This window comes from Daldinia decipiens (assembly GCF_022478715.1).
Source record: "Daldinia decipiens strain CBS 113046 unplaced genomic scaffold F4813scaffold_30, whole genome shotgun sequence".
Classification (NCBI taxonomy): domain Eukaryota; kingdom Fungi; phylum Ascomycota; class Sordariomycetes; order Xylariales; family Hypoxylaceae; genus Daldinia; species Daldinia decipiens.
The window spans coordinates 339,096-349,793 of record NW_026054573.1 but is presented as its reverse complement, the minus strand read 5'-3'; the positions used below and the strand labels follow the sequence as shown (position 1 = coordinate 349,793).

Genomic DNA, 10,698 nt, shown 5'->3' with positions numbered 1-10,698 from the left:
CCTAATTTTGCATCCGACTTCTAAATACCTATTTCTTTGTAGGCCTAGTCATCGCTAGCCGATTTCAGCCATTTGGCAATTTAACTCCCGGGGGCACTTCGCGGGATAGATACTTGTAGGTTTTGTGATGATATTTGTTTCGCTCTATTACACGCGATTAGCGCCGTAGCTGGCTGACTTGCTGGCTGACTGCTTGGAACGCGGTAATTACTCAATCTACGGGCTCGTAATAATCAAAATAAATCATCGGAATTGCTTGTTAGTTTAGTACGTGTTATACCTAAGCAAGAATAGCCGTGAAGGGCATTATGTCCTTGTGAAATTTAAAATATAACTACTTATTAAATTACTAGGTTAGCAGACTTACACTATTGTTATCACTAACTACACCAAGCAGCAATAGAGAGAATTATCGTGTAGACTCTAGGTTACTGACTTTACGTCCTTTCATACGTCGTTATTATCAACCGTCCACGATCGTATACACACCATACAACTCCTCCACCGCCCCCATAAAATCAACCACATAAAACTCAACAATACAATTATCTTCCAACTACCTCTTACAAGTACACGCATACACATACTACCCTAAACGCCGCCCCATAGTGCCGACAGCCCCAGCGAGGATACCCCTACCGCATCATTTACGAAAAGCCCCCCCCTCCCCCCCAAAATTAAGCTACGTACCTTACCTACCGCTATCCGATCTGCACCCCCGACCCGTTACGTTAACCCAGGGTAGGATCCAGGGTAGGGTTCCATAAGTAGTCGGATTAGCGGTACTATCTCAATCAAATGCGGGTCAACCCTAACCTGACATGATATGACATGACTTAACCAGGTAAAAACTAAGAGTGGAACAGGCCAGGGCATGAAGGACGATCCGGTCTGGTCTAAGACCCGAGCACCCCCTCACCAACGCTTGTCGATCTCGTCCCGGCAGTCTGGGTAAGGGAGGAGCCGCTTATCCTAGTTTAGATAGACTGCCCTCGAACTGACCAATGATGGGAGACGACAGTAGAATATGCAGAAATGAAAGAAAGGCGCATCAAAATAGAAACTTGAGTGGCTTGGATTTGTTGGAGTACTATCGAGTACTAAATCTGGGTAGCACAACGATACAGAATAGGCACACGCAACTTGAGCACTTCGTACCTCCCGGCTCATCAATCTCATCATCCCCCCCTTCTCCATACCATATGACTGACTAGCCTAGGCCAGATCGGTGTGTGTGGCTCAGCGCTTAACGCACCATACACAACGCAACGCAATGCAGCAGGAATTCCTCATCTGCCTTCTGAAAAACACTCCCCCCCAGACTGTCCCCTATGCCCCTGGTGTGATGAAACATTGAGACCTGATCACAACTGGTCGTAAAGAATCTCGAGGCGTGAAAAATAATTGACGTGTGGTATTCGCGTTCCAGTCACCCGGCCCCCTAACACCGCGCACTCTCTAGCTATTTCGTAAAAACTTATTTTTAACTGACACTGCTTCCTCCCATCCTAATGTCTCATGCCCTCGTGCGGAAACATGAATCGTCAAGTTAAAAGCGCGTCCTTCTGGTGTACAAAATGAAAAATGAAATGCAACGAGGTATGCAACGGAAATATTGAAAACAAAAAGCATCGCGGATGATATAAACCATATGCCAACGATCCTGTGGCAAGAGGCGTCTAGAGAAAAGAAAATCAGAGAGAAAAAGGGTAACTGGCGACCCTTGAAAAACTCCTTCTGGCTGGTGGGTAACTCATGCGCAATGCCATTCGCCATGGTATTATCCCATACTATAAACTCTCCACATTCATACCTAGTTCCGAGTAATATTTTTCATTTTCTTTGGTACCCAAACCGTACCTGTTGCCTTTTGGGTGCTTAGGATCGGTCCGTATCATGTAGTCGCAAAATGATTGCTAGGCATAGAACTCGGAGATCCCTGGAGGCGCAACTAGGGACATTTCGGATTATAGTTCGCATTCGCTTCTGCGACAATGGCATATCGATTTAAGCTTGCCGGTAGTATTCGTAGTGATGTGTCATACGCCAGAAGAAGTTGTAGAAGTAACTACTTCCTTCTTTCCGCATGTGGTAAATGACATAGGGTGACCTCGAATAAGGTAACAAGGCTATGGCGTTGTGCCCAAGAATATTGCTCTTCCGCGCCAAAATAAAGGTTGGACCATATTTCCAATCCTTATCCTAGTTTAACTTCATTTTCCCTCCTTTACTTTCCCCCTGATATCAGCTGTCGGCGGCCCCAATAGAAATGATACAAACACTAATTCCACAACTAGGACCGGTCTTTAGTTGGAAATCAGCGTTCCTATGGCTGGAATTGACCACCTGGTACTGGCTGGCCCCAATAAGAGTATGAAAGCCTATTGTTGCGGTGGTCGTCAGGGTCTTCAAATATGGGGTTGAAATCAGGATGCATCGTTGACAGTCCTTGGCCCCCGTGTACGTTAATAGGTGCTTGGTGGCCTTGGTATAGCCCTGTCACATTCTCAAGAGCGTACATGTTATTGTGGCTGGCCTGGCTGTACTGAGGAGCGTTAGACCCGAAGGAGAATTCATGATTTGCATTATTCGTCGGCAATACCATCGATTGCATTGTATTCGACGCTAGTATCATGCTCTCGTGACTGGGATCGGGGGGCGTTGTCGGCTCGTCTCTTGTATGGGCAGGAAGAGAATACTGCATCCCCTCGTAGACGACATTTTGCATTGGTCCCTGAAGGTTGCTGCTGCTTGGTGTGAATATAGGGCCTGGGTTTTGTCGGCCTAGAATCGCCCTTTTGCTTGCTGCCGCCTTCTTCCCGCCCTTGCGGCCAGACATGGCACGCGCTGAAGCATGGGCGTTCGTCCGCGAGGCGTTTCTGGATTTGGCGCGACGATTAGAAGTACCCTTGCTGCGGTAGCGCGTTGTACTTTGTACGCCATTCACGGCCCATTCCTCTAGAACCCATTGTGATATCTTTTTTGCCTCTCCCGACCCATTTAGAGGATCATCGGAACTCGCTTTTCGTTCGCGTCTGACAAAAGCCTTTTTTGTTGAAAAGGATTAGTTAGTCACAAATCCAGCCAGTAATTAAAAATCTCATAGAGTTTGTCAACAAAAGCAAGAGTATACTTAAATAGGTACGTGCCGTCATATTATCCTGCGTGGAAATCGAGGCGGAACTTACATGATTCATGCTGAGATTATGCCGGATACTATTTTGCCACCCATTGCGTTTATTCCCCTTGTCCGTCTTTTCCTTGTCCGTGTTCTCACGGAACCACTGGTAGATCTCCTGTAGCGTCATGGCGCGTGTGCGTCGGCTCATGAAAGCCTGATGGATTAGTTGCGCATAAGGACCATCAGCCTTCTCTGACTCTTGCTCGTTCTCTTCGAGTCCCTGGCCGACATGTTGTGAAGTTTCATCTTGACTATAGGAGCTGTATGATGTGTCTAGCCCTTGTTCTGCCTGAGATGATTCGCTTTGGACTTCAACAGCCGGGTTAGGATCTGGGTGGCTGCTGGCAATGGATGACATCTCGGGTTGTGTCATAGTACTTGTAGCTAGGTCGACTGAAGCAAAGCTTTGATTCTCATACGCAGATGTAGCCATCTGGGGGTGGAGCTGTTGCTCATGCTGCAACTGGTGGCAGGCCCTGAAGTTATAAGCGGACATATGATCTGATCCCTTGAAAAATGTCTGGTGGATGTTAATGTGCTGGGATTCTTGGGGCGACCAGCTCCTTGGACTAGCAACTGAAGAGTGTCCCGAACAAGACGCAAGGGGCTGAGTACCGCGAGCACCACTCGTAGGTGAACCTTGATAGGAATAATTATCGAACTCTTCTTCACAAGTAGTAGAAGGTGGTGTTGGCCATACACCCTGTGGCGAGGAACTAGCTGAGTGAACCTGAGAGTGGTGGTACGCCGGAATTGACGTATTGATTGTCATGGGGAATAAAGCTGAAGATGGGGGCTGCGGTTGGGCGTGGTGGCCTACTTCCGCAACCTGTGGAGCCGGAGAGGGAATATAGTAGGAGTCTGCACTGGGAAGATCCGCCGAGTTACCGGTTGATTGTGTTGCGCAGTTTCGTCTTTGATTAGTTTCTGGATTGCAGGACGGTAAGCAGTTGACGGGCAAGCCGTCTGGGAATCTTTGTTGCATTCCGGCGAGTCCAAGACGCTGTCGACTAAGAAAGTCAGACTTTGCTCACGGCGCCGCGATCAGCAACGAAGCGAGAAACAAACCCAAGTAGACGTTTTAGGAGAGGCGAATACGGGTTGAACGTAAATATGCTTTCCAAATGGATTACAAACTTGAGTATAGATGATTTGAGAAGAATAATGAGTAGGAGGTAAGAGGAGGAAACTCGATGTATGTAAGGAGATGGAAGAGGCACGTAAGTAGATATGTGTCTAAGTGCGTACCTTGGGAGATATGTAAGCATGCGTATAAGTAAAGTGTAAGGTTGTTGTTGAATTTTCTTGCTATGCAGACAAGTTGAAGGAATGATGTATGGATGTTGTATGGAGTATGGAACTTAATGCTGTGCAAGATGAATGGGCACTTGGAAGTCAATCTAGGTACATACCAACCTAGGTATGTACGTACTAGATGTAGGGAAATAGAGGCAGGTACAGTACGTAGAGGTACGTAGATGGGTACGGCACTAGGAAGGAGGGTGGTCTGGGGTGGGAAATCGTACCTGCTCTCATCAACATGAGATTAAGAATTATGTACTTAATGGCGGACCCATACGAATCCTGGTAGCTACAGATAATCCAGTAGATCCCAGGCGGTGGCACCTGGCTGGCTGGTTACCTAGGACATGTACTCTGGTACCTACATGTATGCAACCTAGGTAGTTGGTACTTGCATCCGTAGACCGTAGACGAGATGTATAGGCGAAGTAGAGATGATTTGGAAAGCCCTAGTCGTCCCCTCTAATCTAGTAAAAAGGGGTACGTACCTGCTACTAGCTTCAATGTAGGTTGTTGACAAGGAAGGAGAGCTCACAAGACGACCCTAGTCCAAAGTTGAGCTGGCCAATGCAAAAAGGATCAGTGACGTGGGTGGGTCCCTAACGGTGTAAACTGCTCTGCCTTCCTGTCAAATGAGCTTATGAGCCTAGGAGCCTTAAATAAATTTCTGAATAAAAGCCTTCGAAGCTAGAGCCACTTGGGTAGTTGGGCGAAAGATGAAATAGACCGAAATGGGACGCCGGTCAAGGCAACTTTGCGCTCCCACAACACTGTATTATTGTGTCTATTGTAGCCAGTAGCCAGACGACGATGACAAGGCTATTGAAGATGTTCTGAACTGATTTGTAACCTGCCAACGCACTGGATGATGCCCTCTTCGCCGGTAAACTCTTCTCCGGATTTCTAGAATTTCCTGATTGATGTTTATTATTATGATTATTATTATTATTATTCCCCCCCCCCCCTTCTTCTCGCCTACATCAGTTACAGCTCAGCTTGGTCGGAGACTTAAAGGAGCTTTGTGGTATGTAAGTGCTGTCTGTATGTATCCCGAATATTTCCATATATCGTACAATCGTGTATTCGTATATTATATATGCGTATCTAGTATGCGTCAGCACATATGTGTGCGTACATGTATGCATGTGTGCTTCCTATACATATAACTACCTACATACATTACATACATTTGCATGCATACAGCGTGTTTATCCTTGTGCAAACGGAGTTGTGTTTCGTGTGTCTAATGTAGAGGTCGTCCAGGGCGTGGCTATCGGGGATTTGTTGCGCATCAGGGGTATTGGCCAGTTAAACAACTAGTTGAACAAGCTATGACACATCTATAACAAATATCATCTTGAAGCATTTACTATTCGCAACAACTAACTTAACGGAACAGAGACGGGGTCGGCAATGTAATATTAACTTGGAAAGTAGGAAAAGAGAAAAGAAAAATACCTAACCTTCTAATTAATCGACTTCTAAAATAATGGTATTGTGTAGGTGGCAACGCAAGCCGTCATGAAGACACTGTGCGCAGAATAGCAGCGGAATTAGGGCTCTCTTCCCGCGTCCGGATACTTGCATCGTGAGTAAATATTAGTAGATTCGCCAAATAGAACCAATCATTATTTGAATCTCGCTGTCTCCGGCGGGATCTCCTTTTGCAGCCTTACTAAAAAGATTCTGAAACTGTCTTGAAGAGCCCCCCCTAGCCATCTCTGCCGCATGCAAGTCATCGCAACGACCCCTTCTAGAATTTCGATCGAAGCTTTAAATTTGCAAGGGTTCCTAGATCGTTCGCTCACAAGAACATACAAGAGTGTCTCGGGCTGTAGAGACCATGGCTAAGTCGGCAAGGAAGCCTTTAAATTAAATTAATTCCTCACTTTCACTTATAATTCACCACGCGTTCACTCTAAATTTAGCAGACAGTGGAACCCTCACGGGGATAACTATTAACTTCACAGCAGGCCAAAGCTCCGTCTCTTTACCCGTAATATGTCTCTAATAACCCCCCTAAATAGAATTCCTTCATCCAGCCGCAGTCCCTTATAACGCAACCAGGTTAGGGAGTTAAGGTAGCTCTCCGTGCGTTGTGCTACAGAGGCTAAGGTGATTTGCACTTCTCCGATGCATTTCCACGACGTAATGAATATCTGCAGATTACTTTCTGGTGCCATTCCCATATAATACCCAAATATCGTCCCATGATATTAGGTTAGGTGATTGGTACAAACCCATACTGTATAGCGGCTTAAAGTAGCAGAATCGCTTGCGTTTGCCATTGAGAATCTGTTGACGAATGGTGGCTGGATTTTTCACTTCCGATAGTAGATCTATGTGACGTATCAGTATTTATCACGATCTGGTTTAGGATAAAGGTACGTACCTTCTTAAATTGGAAATGAAGTTGAAGAATTCCCTAGACACAATATATTAGATACGGCTTATCCTGGGGGGAAGTTCGAGAACAGCAGGGGTGGAAATGTGCATGAGCCGAGGAGAAATAATTCAAACTCGCATGCCATGCGAGAATGCTCGGCGTGGCTTGACATGGGCAAATTACAGGCTGTCAAATAGAATCCTGAAGCAAAACAAGCGTTTGCCACCCCTAAAATGTCCGGCTATCACAGTTCGATGATTTCTAGACACGTGATAGAGGCATAGCACTACAAGCCTACCTACTACGTAGGCAAATTAAAAGGAAGTGTGACATAACGTACCTTATCGAAGCTGCTCTTGAAGCCGCGGTCCCTTTTTGCGCTATAGTCCCATTCCCGGTCGACAATGCGAAAGGCAATATCTTCATATGGTGGCCCAGCGATGAAACGAATCAAGCAGGTATCTTCTTCCCCTGCCGGCGCAAAAGATTCGCCTCTCCTCCTTCCGTGCTCACGAATGATCTTGAACGTGGGTGCTTTCGTCTTGTCGATGAGATCGGGATAGAATATGTTGAATTTATAACCTTGCACCACTTTTGGAGGCGGGTTATCGTGGTCATAATGTGTCTGGTTGTACTTGTTCCACTCGTATCCCATCTGCACTCGATTGAAATAACGCGGTTTACGAGGCCGGTATTTATCTGCCCATTGTGGTTTCGTACCACTCGGAACTGTCTCTTCGGCTGTGAATATCTCCTCATTTTCGCTAATCCCTCGAGCAACTTCTCGCTCGTACAGAGCCTTGGTAGCTTGAGAGAAGTCTTCGTTTTCGCTCGTCGTGAATCTAGCAGTACCAGGAGGTGGTGCGCTGGTCGGGTTACTGGCCGCCGAGACAAAAGCCGTGTTAGGTTTTGACTTCGAAGTAGAAGTCGTCGCTATCTCCTTTGATCCAGCATGAGCGGTACTCCCGGATGATTGGGATTCGGCAAGCTCTTTTACTTTTTCAGGATCCTGATCCCCCAATAATTTTATTCTGCTTTCTCTGATTTCCTCGCAGATGTTCTTAAGCTTGGCTTTTGCTTTGAAAATTTGCAAGCTCTTGAGTAGTTGCTCCCAGTAGTCGGTGTCCATAACCTCATCCGAACGCAGCTTAGCCTGTATCTGACCTTCCAGCTTCTCCAGCTGCTCGAGATTCTTGGGTCCAAGTATTTTATCCACGTCAGCGCTGACAGAATTGACAACGCGCTCCTCACGACCCATGGGTTTAAGCTTTTGTCTCCTGTCAGCACAAAGCGTCTGCAGTGCCTTCCAGTACTCTCGATTCCTGTTATTCGTTTCGAGAGTTAGGTACGGCGTAATGTCAGCATCGAGTTCGCCAAGCGCAGACTCCTTCAGTCCTTCTATAACGGTGCCAGGCGGAGGCACATCAATATCAGCGTCGGCATCATCGTCGTCGAAGACGTCGCGGTCTGTATCGATATATCGTAGATTGAATGCGAGGAGATCGATGGGTTTTGCTCGTCCTTCTCTAACACGGATATCTGCCTTTTTCTTGGCCTGTTTTAGAACGAACTTGTCCTCGTCTGCGACAAATTGTTGAGACTGTTCATCTTGACTAAGCCAATTTTGGGTGGTAGAATTCGTCTGCTTGTTCTGGGTCGGTCGCGATGACTTGGTGATTCTATTATTGAGATCTCGTCTGGGAGATGTGATATCGCGGCGAGGGGGTGACTTACGGCCATGGATCATAGCACGTCGTCCGGGATCCATCTTTCCAACTTTATCAATCTAGTATTTTGGACTGCACAAGAGTTTGTGTGGAATAGAATATGAATGAATGATGGGTATTTGTTGTACCTTTTTTTTTTTTTACTTCAATGTTGTAAGACTGCACGTCCGCATCAGCATCGCACTTTAGCCGTTTGGCGATGAATCCACAAGTCTCCACCAGGCCGTCTTTATCAGCTTATCAGCTGTTGAGCTTTAAATTTGCTTACGTAAGATACCGCTGCATCGCCTTACGTAAGTGGTTACCTTATGTAAGCTTCTTAATGTTAGTGCAACTTTTACGAATCAATGTCAACTCTCTGATAGTTAGCTGTGAAATAACATCATTTTATAGCTTCACTAATATCATAATCCCACATACATTTACAAGGTATACAGCAACTCTCAATTTGAATTCATGCTCACAATATCATGTCGTTATGAATTCATTTATGTCTAATGGGCATGCCAGGACTATCTACCTAAAGGTCTATATAATATCCCTTGACACTTCATCATCCAATGCGCATATATGGCGCGTGGGACGACTAGAGTACTGAAGCAGAGATATTTCACCGCCTGATTAAAATGCAAAGCATATGTAAACATTCGTAAAGGTGTAACATACTCCGTGAGTAGTAGGCAATAAACTTAAGCCCTCCTGCACTGACATGACATCAAAATGACATTCTGTTTCTATTCCTCCTCATCAAAGATTACGTCGCGGTAGCCTAGGTAAACCATAGCCAAGAATGCAACAATACGAAGAATTGCTGTCTGAGTTTTGTAAGTATGGTAACGTGGTAAGGCGGATGTTTCGAGCCTTACGAAATATTTCTTATATTCCACCGTTCTTCTCGGCTCGTCTTGGGCCTGTTCCTGCTGCTTACTCGGCAAGGCCTTCGTGGCAGTTTTTTGCTTGGCCTGCACAAGCCGGATGTGGTCATTCTGTAGGAGTTCAAGGCGCACTTGAAGTAGTGACGCAACTCGCACCGACTCTTCCATCTGCCCTTTTATAGCGACAATGTGCTTGTTTACGGCTCCCATATGATCACTGACGATACCGAGATTTCTGTCCTGGATATAGGAGCGAATGTTCTCTAGCTGTTCGCAGTGGGCCTCTAGAGACTTCTGAGTGGCGGTGATAAAGTTTACGAGGACTTCAATGGTTTCTATTCCATCGCCATCAGAAAACCGGACATGACGGCTCTTGCGATGGTAGCGGTGCATTTGATCTTGGATATCCGCCAGCGTCGCCTAAACATCGCCAGCTCCTATTAGCAAGTAGAAATATTAATATAAAAGTTACTGGAACATGAGATCTTAAGCTGGTCGCTGTAAATGTAGACGTATGTATTAGGTAGGTACTTACACTGATTGAAGCGATACTATTAAGTTCTATATTGTTATTGATAGGCGAGGTAGAGGGATGCCCCGACATTCCCTAGTAACAAGATTAGCTAAACCCGACCCCCTTTAGAAGCAAGCGTATATTACAAGCCAACTTACAATTTTCTTTGTATTGGAAGACATGTTATTGACATGTTATTTTAGATGCAGCCAGTGGGTGGTACCTAGACTTGCAATAGTGGGCAGGAAGTTATTCTTGTTGATTAACTTTAGAAGTTTCTTTTCCGGTTTATTATGTTAAGTAAATTTTCGGTATTTATTTTTTTAACAAAAGATGGAAAAAAAAGATTCAATTGGACATACATCAGAGGTACTCTTCTAATACCCCCAGGCAGTGGCACCTGCAAGATGGTGTGTCACTTTGAGGCCTGTGCTTCTTGAGTTCGTGAGTTGTAAACCTGTGAGTTGCTCCGGATCTAGGGTAAGTTGACAGGTGGATACGTACCTAGTGGCCGTACTTTCACTTACCATTGTTAGCCTTTACGAGTTACATACCTAGGTAACTTCAAAGTCATGTAGCTACAACAACGGTAGCCCTCTTGAAACTTTGCATAATTGCTAGGACAAACCCCTGACATAGTTTCCGTAGGGATTATTACCACATCCGTCTCTTCTTTCGAGTTCACCCTACGTTCATGTCTATACTCAACTTGC

The 10,698-nt window shown here is 45.6% G+C and overlaps 3 protein-coding genes across 3 annotated transcripts; all 3 read right to left on the bottom strand.

Annotated features, from left to right (window-relative positions):
- Positions 1–2,326: 2,326 nt before the first annotated feature.
- On the bottom strand, positions 2,327–4,166 carry F4813DRAFT_398497 (uncharacterized protein; the record flags this gene model as incomplete). Its single annotated transcript, XM_049248054.1, has 2 exons — positions 2,327–3,046; positions 3,189–4,166. 2 exons carry the CDS (start codon positions 4,164–4,166, stop codon positions 2,327–2,329), a joined length of 1,698 nt encoding a protein of 565 aa, XP_049097354.1.
- A 2,080-nt stretch (positions 4,167–6,246) lies between these two features.
- F4813DRAFT_367732 (mid region of cactin-domain-containing protein) lies at positions 6,247–8,955 on the bottom strand. The gene is made up of 3 exons (XM_049244209.1): positions 7,210–8,955; positions 6,876–6,908; positions 6,247–6,822 (listed from the first exon to the last, which is right to left on the bottom strand). The coding sequence occupies exons 1-3, from the start codon at positions 8,635–8,637 to the stop codon at positions 6,805–6,807; spliced, it is 1,479 nt and encodes a 492-aa protein (XP_049097353.1). The 5' UTR covers positions 8,638–8,955; the 3' UTR covers positions 6,247–6,804.
- A 375-nt stretch (positions 8,956–9,330) lies between these two features.
- F4813DRAFT_391811 (uncharacterized protein) lies at positions 9,331–10,167 on the bottom strand (the record flags this gene model as incomplete). Its single annotated transcript, XM_049247214.1, has 4 exons — positions 9,331–9,411; positions 9,463–9,891; positions 10,007–10,078; positions 10,144–10,167. 4 exons carry the CDS (start codon positions 10,165–10,167, stop codon positions 9,331–9,333), a joined length of 606 nt encoding a protein of 201 aa, XP_049097352.1.
- Positions 10,168–10,698: the final 531 nt, after the last annotated feature.

Coding starts and splice junctions, on each gene's coding strand:
- F4813DRAFT_367732 (XM_049244209.1), bottom strand. CDS start 8,637: ATGGATCCCGGACGACGTGCTATGATCCATGGCCGTAAGTCACCCCCT. Junction 6,909..7,209: donor TCAAGAGCAGCTTCGATAAG/GTACGTTATGTC, acceptor TATTGTGTCTAG/GGAATTCTTCAACTTCATTT.